General features: G+C 39.1%; 1 protein-coding gene across 1 annotated transcript in view; it reads left to right on the plus strand.

Moving 5' to 3' along the window:
- LOC133991122 (WD repeat-containing protein 37-like) overlaps positions 1-14,345 on the plus strand; it is a 43,898-nt gene extending 29,553 nt beyond the window's left edge. The window contains 10 exon segments of the mRNA XM_062429592.1: positions 4,286-4,421; positions 4,858-4,929; positions 5,026-5,070; positions 6,264-6,340; positions 6,432-6,579; positions 6,582-6,671; positions 7,534-7,675; positions 8,032-8,166; positions 8,345-8,459; positions 9,368-14,345. Coding sequence (XP_062285576.1) covers positions 4,286-4,421; positions 4,858-4,929; positions 5,026-5,070; positions 6,264-6,340; positions 6,432-6,579; positions 6,582-6,671; positions 7,534-7,675; positions 8,032-8,166; positions 8,345-8,459; positions 9,368-9,499 — 1,092 coding nt within the window. The 3' untranslated portion in view covers positions 9,500-14,345.
- The last annotated feature ends 1,636 nt before the right edge of the window (positions 14,346-15,981 follow it).

Genomic DNA, 15,981 nt, shown 5'->3' on the forward strand with positions numbered 1-15,981 from the left:
TAAATGTTTAAAAAAAAAAAAAGAACTGCTTTCTTTCTTTCCTTTTTCCTTTTTTCCCCACTTTTTTTCCACCTTTTTTCGTTTGCTCGTAGCCTCGTTCAAATTCTTGCCATGCCAGAGTAGGTGGATCCCGCAACTTCAGCAAAACCGGTTGGGAGTTGTGGGGCGGAGACTCATGGGTAACTTGTTGATTTCTGCCCCCCCTGCCCACCCCCCCCTACCACCACTCCACTACCCCCTTGCTCCCCCTTTTTCTTTGTGTGCCGATATGCATGAACAGCCGAGCCAGGGGGTCGACACTCCCTCCCCGAGAGACTTGGTCATTCAAATGTAGGAGTTTGAGCTTTTCTATCAGTTTCTGTGTGAGATAAAATAAAATAAATACAATAAAAAAACATCAAAAACATTTCTCCATTATCTCACTAACAGGCTTTTTCTTAAGTTGCACCTCCATGTTTTTTAATTTTAATTTAGCTACTTAATATAAGTATAACGGTGTATCATCACCTAAAGATGCTTTTTGTATCTTGATTGATAAAGACTCGAGGTGGAAGAGCATTCATTGGCTGCTTTAGATCAGTGTGTGCGGTCTGCAGAAGTGCTCGACCATTATTTGATCATTTTGTAGATTAGAGCTGCAAATTATTATTATTTTCACCATTAATTGATTATTGGTCTGTAATAGAGCTGGGCTGATTACTGAGTTGTAATAAGGATAGAAATAAGGCCATTAGTTACTGTAAAGTTTCTTATTAAACCTTCTAACTCTAACTTTACTTCCATAAATTAGTTTGTTTAAAAAAATGTCTTTATTTATAAATACACCCAGTGTTCGATTATTCACTGATAGTGAAAAACAAGCAGAATGTGGACGATGCGACGGCAGACTGCACACTGACCTGCAGCGTAGAGCTTTAACGCTGGTTTAGTTTCACTGCTCCGCAGCTTCTACGAGCTTCTTCAAGCTTCTTCTGCGGCGCTTTGCGTCTCCTTAAAAACCTCCCAGAACCCTGTCACTGCTTTGTCAAAGACAATATTACGATTTCTGGATTCATCACCATCATCATCATCATCATCATCATCATCATCATCATCATCATCCTTCATTCACAGCAGCTCATCCAGAGTCATCTTGGCTTTAACTCACCAGTCCGACCGATACTGGATTATTGGGGCTGATACAGATATTAGGGAGTAAAAACCTATGGTTTCTATTTTAACCATTTTAAGTGTTATTGTATATATAGTTTACATATATGTGAAATGAAGCCCAACCTCACAGTGATTTTGTTCTGTACATCTAAAATCACCTGTTAATGTTTATGAATGGTATTAAAGTAACTTATGTTTAACTTGAAATAACCCTTACATACTGTTCAGGTCAAATTTGACCCATTTTGAGATTTCAAAGCAATTAAAAAACCTCATAATTTACATTCTTTAAGCCTGAAATATTCACGACTTCTCCTACAGTGACCTAGAATGTACAAAAATGGAAATATTGCTTAAAAATTGTATATTTTTGCACACAGAGGGCTTTGAAGATTAACATGAAAACCTCAAATATTCAAATATCGTTGCATCCTTCACTTTAAATAAATTAATTATCATTTTAAAACAACATAATATCATAATATAATGTGATTGTGAATGTATTATCAACTATAATAGCGTCATAATCTGAAGAAAACATGAACATAAAACACATTTGTGATTCAAAATTTAGTATAGGCATAAAAATGATAAACGGATACTTATGTACAGTATGTAAAGGTTAAGAAAAAAGATTAAATAAAGACAAAAAATGCTTCTTACATAACTTTAAAAACTAAATATTGGTGCATATCAGACAATATATGCACCGATACTGATATATCTGTAATATCGGCCAATAATATGGACTCAGATATATCGGTCGGGCTCTAATTCTTTGTGCTTTATGACACAATTTAAGCAAAATCATGTTACATTGAACATAAATAACATAAATATCATGCTCTGTTTTCATAAAGCATCTTACATGAGAATCCATCCTGCTGCTTTCTAACAAGGAAACGGTATTTATCATCATATCTCCAGTGTCAGCTTTATTTTTTACTTTTTCTTTTACATTATACATGTGAATGAGATGCTTTTCTTTCCTCCTTCATGTAGCCTGAGGTGTATTTCTCACATGAATGACTCTTTATGCTCTCGTGCTTCCTTTCAGTTGGAACTTATTTAGCGGTCTGTGCCCAAAACGAACCCAGAGTCCAGTTTGTATCATCCCCATCTTTAATGTAAACACCAAAAACCTGATAATTAAATAACTATAACTCCTGATAATAACTCAGTATTTATATATATATATTTTACCCTGCTTTTTTTCCTCCTTTTTTATATGTCTTGTTTATTTTACAGTAATCCTGGTTTATAAATGTAATATTATAAAGTACTGATACTTAATGTTTCTGCTTTTGTGTTGATACCAGATCTGTGTTTGACTGGTTGGTGCTGGTGTTTGTTTAAAAGAGCTTAAAGCATTAAGTTTAACCCTCCTGTTGTCCTCCAGTCAAGGAAGGAAGGGAGGAAAGAAGGAAGGAAGGGAGGGAGGAAGAAGGAAGGATGGAAGGGAGGATGGAAGGGAGGAAGAAGGAAGGATGGAAGGGAGGAAGGGAGGGAGGAAGGTAGGAGGGAGGAAAGAAAGAGAAGGAGGGAGGGAGGAAGGTAGGAGGAAGGAAAGAAAGGAAGGAGGGAAAGAAAGAAGGAGAGAAGGATGGAGGAAGGACAGACGAAAGGAAGGAAAAGAGGAAAGAAGGAGAGAAGGAGGGAGGAAGGACAGACGGAAGGAAGGAAGGGAGGAAAGAAGGAAGGAAGGAAGGGAGGGTCAATTTGACCCGGGAGGACGACACAAACGTTAAAACAAACACCAGCTTTTATTTTATTTTTTATTTTATTTGTATTTGTTTATTTTTTTAATGGTAAAACCTTCTTGCACCCAGGACTGATATGAATAACTGCTGCTGTCAGTCTAAGCTTTTTAGCTCTGGCAAATACTACAAATACTACTTGGACCCTGCTGAGCAGCTCCTCAGTTCTGCTGACTCGCTTCCTCCTTTTATTTTAATTTGTTGTGTTGTTATGAGACCAGGGTTCCTACACAGGTCCGCAAAAGTCTGGAAAATTTAAATAAGATCATACAATGAGTTATAAAGTGTGGGAAATATTGGAAACCTACATATTTGATTGTTTTGGACATGCAGCAATTCAGCTAATGCAACCTTACACTAAACAATCGAGATGATGGGAGCTCCACAACTCCAGAAAACTCAAGAAAAACTTTATTCCGAAATTGTAAATTTATCAGAAACAATGAAATAGTTTAAAAAGTTGTCGGGTTGTTTGGTGTAAAGTCGACATAAGTTGACACAGCTGCTACAAAAAGCAACAAGAGTTTATGCATTTTTATTTAGTCCTCCTGTTGTCCTCGAGTCAAGGAAGGAAGGGAGGGAGGGAGGAAGAAGGAAGGATGGAAGGGAAGAAGAAGGAAGGAAATGAGGAAGGAAGGGAGGGAGGAAGAAGGAAGGGAGGGAGAAGGAAGCATGGGAGGGAGGAAGAAGGAAGGAAAGGAGGAAGGAAGGGAGGGAGGAAGAAGAAGGGAGGAAGAAGGAAGGAAAGGAGGAAGGAAGAGAGGAAGAAGGAAGGAAAGGAGGAAGGGAGGGAGGAAGAAGGAAGGAAAGGAGGAAGGGAGGGAGGAAGAAGGAAGGATGGAAGGGAGGAAGAAGGAAGGAAAGGTGGAAGGAAGGGAGGGAGGAAGAAGGAAGGGAGGAAGAAGGAAGGAAAGGCGGAAGGGAGGGAGGAAGAAGGAAGGATGGGAGGGAGGAAGAAGGAAGGAAAGGAGGAAGGAAGGGAGGCAGGAAGAAGAAAGGATGGAAGGGAGGAAGAAGGAAGGAAAGGAGGAAGGAAGAGAGGAAGAAGGAAGGACGGGAGGGAGGAAGGAAGGAAGGAAGGAAGGAGGAAGGAAAGGAGGGAAGGTAGGAGGGAGGAAAGAAAGGGAGAAGGAGGGAGGAAGGAAGGAAAGAAATAAAGGAAGGAGGGAAAGAAAGGAAGGAGGGAAAGAGAGAAGGAGGGAGGAAGGACAGACGGAAGGAATCACTATCAGAGCATTTTATTCACCCACACAACACAAAATAATAAAAAACTTCCGAACTTTGAGGCGTAAACTGTGCAGGAACCCGGTCAGACTCATGATGGTGATGTTTTTAATCTCCTGTGTTTAACATGAACTTGGTGTCATCGGTGTCAGATTGTTTCCAGTTTCAAAGCGACGACGTCCAGAGCCGTGTGCCAGCTGGTGAAGGAGTATGTGGGACACAGAGACGGCATCTGGGACCTGAGCGTCACCAGGACGCAGCCGGTGGTGCTCGGTACCGCGTCTGCAGGTAAACTGGATCTGATTCAATCTTTTCCTGTCTGGACTATTCTGTTTCTCTCTCTCTCTCTCTCTCTCTCTCTCTCTCTCTCTCTCTCTCTCTCTCTCTCTCTCTCTCTCTCTCTCTCTCTCTCTCTCTCTCTCTCTCTCTTTCTCTCTCTCTCTTTCTCTCCCTCTTTGTCTGTCTCTCTCTGTGTTGAGGGATAATGTTTATTGTCTCTCTCTCGCTCCCTCTCTCTCTCTCTCTCTCTCGCCCACTCTCTCTCTCTGTCAGGAGCCCAAATGACATTAAACCTGTTTTTAACCTGCTGTAATGATTCCTCCTGTTCATACTGACCATTAGAAGATCCCTTCATAATGTTTACAATGTAAGTGATGGAGGACTAAATCCACAGTCCTCATGCATTTAAAAGTCTCCACAACTCCATCTGTTGTTTCTCCATCAGATCACACTGCCATGCTGTGGAGCATTGAGACGGGGAAATGCCTCCTCAAATATCTGGGCCATCAAGGATCAGGTAACGTTATTAATCTACTTATAAAAATACATCTGATCAAACTGTAAACCGGAAGATCAGACTGACATGATCCACGTCTGTGTTTTCTCTCCACAGTCAACTCCATAAAGTTTCACCCCACTGAACAGATGGCACTAACAGGTATACCCTCAACATTTTTTGTCTTTTTTCTTCTTCTGTGTAGTTTATTAACAGCTAGTTTGTAACATTAATAATTTATTTTAAATAAATGTACTGTAGACACCTGGAAATGACCTCAGCTTATCTCACTACATTACCCACAATGCACTCAATTTACTCAGCTCAAGCCCCCAGGCCAATTTGACATAGGGGCTAAACTGTGTTGTTATATTTATATTATAATTATATCACGTGTTTTATCAGCAGATACATTTTTCTGAGCAACAATCACCCCAGAAAATGACTCATTTCACTCTCAGAATTAGATCCTTTTGGTCCGATCACACTTAGAAAGTCCATAAAGACCTGAACGATTAGATCATTTTGTCCCCATTCATGCTCAGTGGGCCCAATGATGCTTAAGCAAAGTGGAACAGGGAGAACCTGGAAGAACATTATTGGCACTGAGCAGCTTTTCAATCATAATGAACGGGGACCTGCCTCCGATGCTGTATCCAGCTCTCTTTATACATCCATGATTCAGCTGCACAGAGGCTGACGTGTTATGCTAGTAGTGGCCAATGTAGCCTGGAGCTGCAGAGATCTGTAACCTCACATCAGTCTAACTCCACACCCATAGATTATTATCATTTTCAAACTTGTAGTCTTGAGCACTAAGTAACGCACTTGAGACAATTTTCGTGTCTCTCTGGAGACTTTATCAAACTGTTGTACTATTTATTAGTTTATTATATTTTTTTTAAACCACTAGTTTTAGCCTGAATCATTTCCTGCCATCTGACTGTTTAATGTGGTGAAGTAATGTCTTTATTTAGGTTTATTAGGTTTTTTTAATATCTTTTAGATATTTTAAATGTACTGCAGGACACTTTTCTGGCTCCATCTATCTATCCTTCTATCGTATTATCTATCTAAATAAATAAATATCTAAATAACTAGTCCTAGCCTCCAGCAGAAATGAGCATTGAGCTGCAGAGATTTGTAACTTCACTTCAGTCTAACACACAGATTATTATCGTTTCCAAACTTGTAGATGCACTTGGGACAATTTCCTTCTCTCTCTCTGGAGACATGAAAGGATTTATCAAACTGTTTTGGACTCCTCAACACCTGTACACAGAGTCTGATGTGTATAATTTGTAGAGTTTCCCTTTAACGTGACATTTATAGGAAGGTTTGTCTTGTGTCCTCAGCCTCTGGAGACCAGACGGCTCACATCTGGAGATACATGGTGCAGCTGCCGACTCCGCAGCCTGTCGCCGACATCAGCGTAAGCCTCCACGTTCCTCCAACCTGCTGCTGTGTTTTTTTCCCTGCTGCTGGATCAGCTTCTCATCTCTTTATTTGTCTCCTCTCATCAGCAGCAGATACCCTGCGAGGACGACGTGGACTTCTCAGACAAAGACGAGGCGGACGGCGAGGTGGACGGTCCAAACGACTGCCCTTCTGTCCGCGTGGCGACCACAACGCTACGCAGCCATCAGGGTGTGGTGATCGCTGCTGATTGGCTGGTGGGGGCAAACAGGTGGTGACGGCCTCCTGGGACCGAGCCGCCAACCTGTACGACGTGGAAACCTCCGAACTGGTTCACTCACTGACTGGTACGACTAATATTATTACAAATATTATTACAAATATTATTTATCATTATCATAATTGGCTTTATCTTGTGAGTTTCTATACAGACTTTTTTTAAAATACAGTTTTAGGGAACACTTTATTTGCTATAAAACAGGTTAAATTCATTATTATATACTTAAATCTGATATTATTAGATGTATAATAGTAAAATATAACAGCAGAAACTAATTCAATAGTTTCAATATTAAAAGCATAAAGAACTTTAGTCTACTTATATTTTACTATTCAGTCATTCAGTCCAAGGAGGAAATGTATTTGTATATCACATTTCAATAAAGTGCTTTACATAAAACGCTTTACATGAAATGCATCAAGACAGGATACAAAAGCAAGAAATGGCAAAATAAAAAGACATTTAAATATGATTAACGGGGTTAAATTGGAAATTAAATAAAAATATAAAAAGACATTAAAAATGGGGAGAAGAAAAATAAAATGTGTAAAGATCAATCAATCAATCTTTATTTATTTAGCGTCAAATCACAACAAAGTCATCTCAAGGCACTTTACACATAGAGCAGGTCTAAACCGAACTAGTCAGGTTTTAATTTTAAAGAGACCCAACATTCCCACATTAGCAGCACTTAGCGACAGTAGCAAGAAAAAACTCAATTTAACAGGAAGAAACCTCAGAACCAGAACCAGACTCAAAGTGGGAGAACATCTGCCTCGACCGGTTGGGGTAGAGAGGAGAGAGAGGAAGAAAGATGAGAGATAAACTTCTGTGGCAGAAGGTTGGTGGTTCCATTCCTGACTGTTTGTGTGTGTGTGTGTGTGTGTATGTGTGTGTGTGTGTGTGTGTGTATGTGTGTGTGTGTCCAGGCCACGACCAGGAGCTGACCCACTGCTGCACACATCCCACCCAGCGCCTGGTTGTCACCTCGTCCAGAGACACAACCTTCAGACTCTGGGACTTCAGAGACCCGTCCATCCACTCTGTCAACGTGTTCCAGGGACACACTGAGTCAGTCCCACACACACACACACACACACACACACACACACACACACACACACACACACACACACACACACACGTCACGTCAACTGAATCAGCCCACTGTCATAAATCACCAAACTGGCCTCAGGTAGTTTCACAATCTGTACAGCAATCCTCCATCTTTAGATCTTTGATGTGGATAAGGAAAAAAAGTCCCAAAAAAACTCTTTGATTGGATAAAAAATGGAGAAAAAAACCTCAAGAAGAACAACAGAGGAGGGACAGATAGAAAACTGAGAAATGAAATCAAATGTGGTTATTCTGAAGCATATTAATATCTCAAGTAGAATTTAAACATCTGAATGAATGTGTTTTTCCAGCACGGTGACCTCTGCTGTGTTCACGGTGGGAGACAACGTGGTGTCCGGGAGCGACGATCGCACCGTCAAAGTGTGGGACCTGAAGAACATGAGGTCGCCCATAGCAACCATCCGCACCGACTCCGCCGTCAACAGGTCTGAGAACTCGTTAAAAAACCAAAAACCCTGCAGATACATAAAAAAACTCAGCAGGGGTTTAGAGACACATGCAGTAAATTAATCTTAGAAATCATAATTAATATACTTTAAAGAAATAAAACCATGTACTGCATTGAATCTGACTTCCTTCGTACCGTCGTTCTCTCTCTTTAAGGATCAGCGTCTCGGTGAACCAGAAGATCATCGCTCTTCCTCACGACAATCGGCAGGTCCGGCTGTTCGACATGTCCGGAGTCCGACTGGCTCGACTCCCACGGAGCAACAGACAGGTCAGAGTTAAACCTTTAGTTACTAAAAGTTAGACTGAATGCTCCTGAAAATGTCAAATGGTGTAACCACAAAATAATTATACATATTAAATATTTTATCCACCTAGAGAGAGAGAAAGAAAAGAGAAAGAAAGAAAAGAAAGAAAGATAAAGGACTAAGGAGAGAAAGAAAGGACAAGAAGTAGGATGAAAGGAAGGCAGAAAAGAAAGAAAGAAAGAAAGATAAAGGACTAAGGAGGGAAGGAAGGAAAGGAGGAAAGGAAAGGAAGGAAGGACGGAGGAAAAAAGGAAGGATGGAAGTTAGGGGGGAGGAAAGAAAGAGAGAAGGAGGGAGGGAGGAAAGAAGGGAGGAAGGGAAGGAAGGTAGAAGGGTGGAAGGGAAGGAAGGACGGAAGAAAGAAGGAAGGTAGGAGCGAGGGAGGGAGAAAGGAAAAGGGGAAGGGAGGAAGAAAGGAAAGAAGGAAGGTAGGGGGGAGGAAAGAAAGAGAGAAGAAGGCGGGAAGGAAAGGAAGGAAGGAAGGAAGGTAGGAGGGAGGAAGGAAAGGAAGGAAGGACGGAGAAAGGAAAAGAGGAAGGGAGGAAGGAAGGAAAGAACGACAGAGGAAAGAAGGAAGGTAGGGGGGAGGAAAGAAAGAGAGAAGGAGGGAGGGAAGAAAGAAGGAAGGAAGGAAGGAAGGAAGGAAGGAAGGAAGGAAGGAAGGAAGGAAGGAAGGACAGACAGAAGGAACAGTCAAAACAGACAGGATCAATTTGACCCGGGAGGACGACACGAAGGTTAAGATTGACTAAACCACATGGACACAAAAATAATTCCTGCGTCCATGAAGTCAGTGGTTACCGTAGAAACCACTGACCCTTGTTGTTGTTTACAGAGCTTCACCAGCTTCTATCTATGTGTTGTTTTGCAGGGTCACCGGCGCATGGTGTGCTGCTCCGCCTGGTGTGAGGACAACAACTCCTGCAACCTGTTCACCTGCGGCTTCGACCGGCAGGCCATCGGCTGGAACATCAACATCCCGGCGCTGCTGCAGGAGAAATGAACCGTGATGCTCCACCCTAAAGTCTGTCCTCCAGAGCATCAAACACTCAATCGGCTGTAGGCTTAAAAAAAAAAAAGTTTGATTTTAGTTCAGTGTAATTTGAGATGAAGGATAAAAAACAGTCGTCTTTTTAAAGCCTGCAGGAGGTCAGTGTTTGATCTGCTCTCTCACAGCCTGACGAACGAGGCGGGAAAATGACTCGTGCACGCTGCCTGAGCATCTGTCACGCTCTCACTAACTCACCACCGCCAATACTCACAACCTGTGTGCCACAAATGGGAAAAACAAAAGCACAAAGACATAACAGAGAAGGATGCTCAAACAAAAAAAACCCAAACCCTGTGAGCACATATCTGCTTGACGTTGATATTTAAGCTACAACACAAATAAATCTAATCTAATCTGTGCCACTAACAGCTGATTCCTGATTGGACGAAGGTGGCAGGGTGACGCTTTAAAGGAATAATCCACTAGTTTTATATTTAATCAGTTTTCTTTTTAGTGTTCGGTGCATTTCAGGAGTTAATCTTTGTTGTCAGTATTACTTCTGAAATTACAAAAATGGTCTCAAATTGATTATCTGATTTAATTCAGTATGATTGATTAATTTTAAGGAGGCTGATATTTAAATCTGAACCCTGAACACAGACAGACTATATTGTATTTGGCCGATTATCCATTTAGTTTATACTGTTTTTTAACAGTGTTGAAGTGGATTTTTTTAACCAAAATGTCTTGTTTTGGCATCTTATATTCATAGTTTGAATATCTTAAAATACACATTCAATACTACCAAAATAACTAAGGTGACACCTTCACTTAAATGTCAGATAATCATATTTTTGGGTGAAACTCAACTCTCGTTCAGATGTTCAGGAGTAGGAAAGAAATGCACCTTTAAAAAAAACCAACAACCCCAAAAAAATAGCTGTTGTTGCTTTTTTAGGAAGAAAAAAAAAGAAGCATTTGCAGCTTTTGTGTGTGTTAGACTCGTTCATGGTCTTGTTCTGTAGTGAAAATCAAGGCTACACACCCAGAAAAGAAGATAAACACTGTAAAATAATAAGAAAATAAAGACAGAAGCGAGATAAATGCACTGCTACACACTAGTAGTGGCTCATAAGTGATGATTGAGAGGCACTATTAGACACACACAGACCTGCTACGCTACGAATCCCGACTTTACACCCTCCGTGCTGTTATTGGCTGGAGGCTACACACCCAAAAACACCCCGAACACGGTAAAATAATAAGAAAATACACCCAGACAGCAGATAATACACTTCTAATGGCCCATAAGTGATGATTTAGATGGATTAATAGTCTAGTCCGTTACACCTTTAACTCGTCATATGTTGGTTCTCAGTGGTCTGATCTCTCTCAGCTACTGTGTGTTTACTAGACAACGTTAAAAAAAAGAAAGAAGAGAGTCACCTTCCTCCTGCCCTGTTGACAGTTTGTATTGATTAGAGGCTGATCGCTGTGTAGACTCGCAGCGCTCCGCTTTGTGCCATGTTAGCCTGCAGGAAGGAGAGAAGATGTTTCAGTGTTTCTGTAACTGCTCTGTACAGTATGTGTGTAGCAGGGCTGGGTGCAGAGATAGAAAAGCTACAGGATAAATATAAATATATATGTGATAACAGTTATCGGTACTGTATTAGTTTTAAAGGACTTTTAATTGATTGCTAAAATACTTCCAGGAACTAGACCCATCCCGCTTTTATACAACATTTAATAAACAAGCAGTGCTCATCTGTATTCAGAAGAGGTTATTAAAGAAATCCCTGCAGATTATGGTTGGAATATTAATGTTAAAGTTATGATGTTCACTTTTATGTCTACTTAGCACATCGAGGGATTCAAAATCCACGATCAGCAGCTAAATGTTAAGTATCTGAAGCGCAAAGTAAATCATCTGTCCTGCGGATATAAAGCTGTTAGCGTACATCAGCTTTTTTTAATAGGGGGCAAAAATAATAGTAAAATGAAGAAAGCATGTAGCTGCTATCTGTGAATTAACATGACATAAAACTATGAAATTGTGCAATTTAAATGACGAGAATTGTAAGACAACAGTGTATTTATTTGGGGTGAGAAGAAGTATTTAAAGTTATTTTGTGGGTTTGAATGTTGTTTTCAAACATAAATTAATTTATTGAAAGTAAAAGTTAAAAAAAGGCCTTAAGCGTCTAATTATCACCAGTTATTAAGAGGGTTGTCTCATTTGTCTAAAGACTTAAAATGTATAATAGGCGGCAAAATAATAGTAAAATGAAGGAAGCATGTAAAACATGACAATAAACTAAGAAAATTGTGCAACTTAAATAACTATAATCGTAAGTAAAAACTGTTTGGTTTAATAAGGATTAACAGTTTTGAGACATAAATTAATTTATTGGCATTAAAAGTTTAAAAAAAGACCTTTAATGCTCAAATTTAAAGCCTCTAAATATCCCCAGTTTTAAAAGGATTGTCTCATTTGTCTAAATACTGAAACTTAAGCCAAAATAATTTAATAGATCCTACAATCACATAAAACAAATACATAAAGTAGCTGCACACTGTTCATGGGGATGTTTCTGACACTAACCTTTAACACTGGACCAAACTCCCATTAAGATGAGAGACCTTTAAGTTTTTATTTTGCAGATATGTAGAGAAAAGGGCTGGGCAATAAATCCATATTATCATATTTATAGATATCGTCTTAGATTTTGAACATCGTAACATCGTGATATGGAATAAGTGTCTTTTCCTGCTTTTAAAGGCTGAATTACAGTAAATATGTAATTTTTATCCATTTAGTCATTATATCCACATTACTGATGATTATTTATTGAAAATCTTATTGATTTCTTACTGATAGTCGCCCCTACAATATTGTCAAAATATCGATATCGAGGTATTTGGTCAAAAATATCGTGATATTTAATTCTGCCCTCATCGCCCAGCCTCTAGTAGAGAATGAACTGCAAAAAACTCTCAAACTGTATCATGTTATATCTGTAAAAATCTGATTTAATTCAACAAAATTGAATCTGATTCCTCTGATTCCTCTGATTCCCAGCCCTGCTGTCTCACCAACACTTAGTACTGGATTGTTAAAAAAAAGCAAACTAAAACGTCTTTTGTAGTTAATCGCAGGGCCCTTTAGTCTTTAGTGTTGAAACACTGTCGTCTGGATCCTGTCGGTGTTATATTTGTTATGGTACTTAAAAAAAAAAAAAAAACAACAAACCAAGGAGTGTCGTGATGCGTTCACTGTCGCCTGCTTTTTGCTTCCTCACTGCCACAAAAACACTGTTAGCCAAAGCTGCGTTCGAGTGACGTAATGACGTGTGTGTGTGTGTGTGCGCGCTCGTGTCTGTTTGTGTCCGTCAGTTGGTGACACAAACCTAAAAACATGTTCATTGTTATAATACGTGGGGCTCCGTTGCCGTTGCCGGGGCAACCGCCGCGTGCTGTAGTTATTAACCCGGCGTCACAACAAGCACACAACTCACTTCAAACTTGATTGTTTTCTCTTCATGAGTCTAACTTTTGTAGATTTTTGGAGCATTTCACAGCTTTGTAACTTAAAAAGAGTGAATTAAATGTAAACATTTTTATCCACAGTGGGTAAAAAAAAACCAAACAACTACCCATAGCTTGTTTATATGTGTGTTTATATTTGGTAACACTTTACAGTCGCTTTTTTTAAGTAGTATTTCTAATAAATATCAAATCTCAGAAATATATAAATGTGACACCTTAAACTGAGATTTTCAATAATTTAAACTACAGTACTTGTTAAAAAAAAAAGGCTCATGTAAAGTGTTTCCTCACCTTCTGTTTTTACTTTAAAACTTTAACGTTTGTATCATATAAATTGTAATATATATATGTATAAATATATAAATATAAAGAAAGCCGCAGCCGTGTGTTTTGGCTGTATAGTGTGTTTCAGCTGCAGCAGTTTTATTAGCCTTTATATAACTTGACATTTTATTTTGTTTTTATTTTTGTGTAAATTCATTATAGTGCTTAATTTGACAGGTGACGTTAGTTTCATCTGTCAGCAAAAGGTTTTTACATTCATATAAAACATTATTTTCTCATTTATACCAGGGGTGACTGCTGTAATGCCTAGTTTTTGGTTTCTTGGACGTAAAATATGAGTGTAACGCTACTACTGACTAGATTATACTGATAAATAATTAAAAGAATCTCACATTAGCTGTTATTTATATTAGGAAAAAACAAATAAATTAAAAGACCTCGCTGTTGCTCTTCTCCAAACGTCCTGAAAGAAATGGGAGCAGATTAACATGTTCTTCTGAGTTTTAAAGAGCATCATCCCTGGTGTAAATGACTAAATATCTTCTTTATTATGTGAAGTAAATCTAAAGCTGTGTGTGTGCGTGCGCGTGTGTGAACGTTTGATCTCCAGTTTATCCGACACTGTTATCTTTCTTTACGAAACAGTTTAATAATTAAAAAAAAACAAAAAGAAGTTTCACTGCATTTTTCTACCAACACTGAGCCGTTCTGTTGCCACGTTCATCTGTTTTTTAACCGTTCACACTTTAATCACGCGAGAATCACCGGATCACATGATCGTCACGGAGCATCGGCCATCATCATCAACACCGCCGTTGTGAAGCCTTGTATTAAAAAAACCAAAGCAAACTGTGGCTCCTTGGTGTTAACAGTGTTTTATGTGATCGAAGTGGTTGATGTAGAACAACAAACACCACAGCTCAGTTATCAGAAGATATGAAAGAAAAAAAGAAAAAGATGTAAACCTGTTGGATCGACTTGACCGCAGTTTTGTGGATTATAGCTGTGACATTAAAATAAACCATTTGTGCTGTTTGAACATTTTCTGCTTTCAGTGTTTTTTTTTTCTTCCTGTGTGTATTATATATGATCAGGAGGAATGATCAAGGCAGTTGTTTTAAGACAGACTTGAAAAATTGTGAACTTGAAGGGAACAATTTTCACGCACTCGATCCACACAATTTAAGCTTTTGAGTTTGACGTGATACAGGATGTACAAACTCACAAACTAACACAAATAATTTTATTTCCAATGATAAAAAAACAGTCATGACCAATATAAGACTACATACATTCTGCATACCTAATAGTAGAAATGTACATAACCATTCATTACTGTTGGCTTTCATTACAAGCCCTTCTTTACATTCTCTTCTTACCTTTAAAAAAAAAAAAAAAACCTTTCTAGAAATGAACATGAGAAGATGAACACACTTCTGGTAAAATAAAAGCCTTTGAGATATTTGTAATTCAGTATTTAAAGAAGTAAAAGCTGAGGATAAAAAGAGGAAGGGAAAACACTCAAAACATACATTATAAACACATTTGTCTCATTAATAAAGCCTTCACATTCTGTAAAGCACACCACTTTCCTCTAGATGGCGCTGTGCTCTCACACTGCCGAGCCTCATAGATGCACTCACTGTTCAAAATGTATGAGAATGAAAAAAAAAAACAGATTCATGAAGGGATTTTAATTAACATAAAATGAACAAATGACGTATACAGTTACATCAAATGTACAGTAAGGAAACAGTGTGACACAATTTTCTAAAAAACTGAACCAAAAAACAAACAAACAAAAAACTAAAGAAGAAAGAAAAGTGGGACATTTTAAGGTAAGCAGTAAAAAGGAAACCAGGACATGCAGTCATCAGGTGTGTGTGTGTGTGTATTCTGTCTTAGGGTACTTTTGGGGACCAGTTAATTGGGGCCGGCTTGTACAACTGGGGACAAAAGCTGTGTCCTCAATTGGTAAACACCTGCTTTTTACCAATTGGGTCAGCGGTGATGATTATGGTTAAGGGTAAGTCTCCAGAAAATGAATGTAAGTCTATAATGTCCCCAAAAGGGACCATGAGCTGATATATGTGTGCGCTGTCATAGGATACTTTAGGGGGACCACATGTCCAGCTGTGGACAAAAGCTGGGTCCTCAATTGATGAAAAACTGCTTAAGTATCCAGGAAATGATTGTAAGTCTGAGTAATGTCCCAAAAAGTGAAGTCAAAGTCATGAGGTGTGTGTATGTGCTGTAATAGGATACTTTTGGGGGACCACATATCTAGTTGAGGACAAAAGCTGTGTCCTGAATTGGAGAAAAATCAGTTTTTTGGGTCAGTGGTGATGGTAATGGTTAGGGGTTAGGGTAAGTCTCCAGGAAATTAATGTAAGTCTATGTAATGTCCCCATAAGTGACCATGAGCATGATAGGTTACTTTTGGGGGACCACGTGTCCAGTTGGGGACAAAAGCTGTGTCCTCAATTGGGGAAAAACAGATTTTTGGGTCAGTGGTGATAGTTATGGTCAGGGTCAGTCTCCAGAAAATGATTGTAAGTCTATGTAATGTCCCCAAAAGTTAAGTCAAAGCCATCAGGTGTGTGTGTGTGTGTGTGTGTGTGTGTGTGTGTGTGTGTGTGTGTGTGTGTGTGTGTGTGCTGTCA

This window comes from Scomber scombrus, chromosome 11, assembly GCF_963691925.1.
Source record: "Scomber scombrus chromosome 11, fScoSco1.1, whole genome shotgun sequence".
In the NCBI taxonomy this organism is placed as follows: domain Eukaryota; kingdom Metazoa; phylum Chordata; class Actinopteri; order Scombriformes; family Scombridae; genus Scomber; species Scomber scombrus.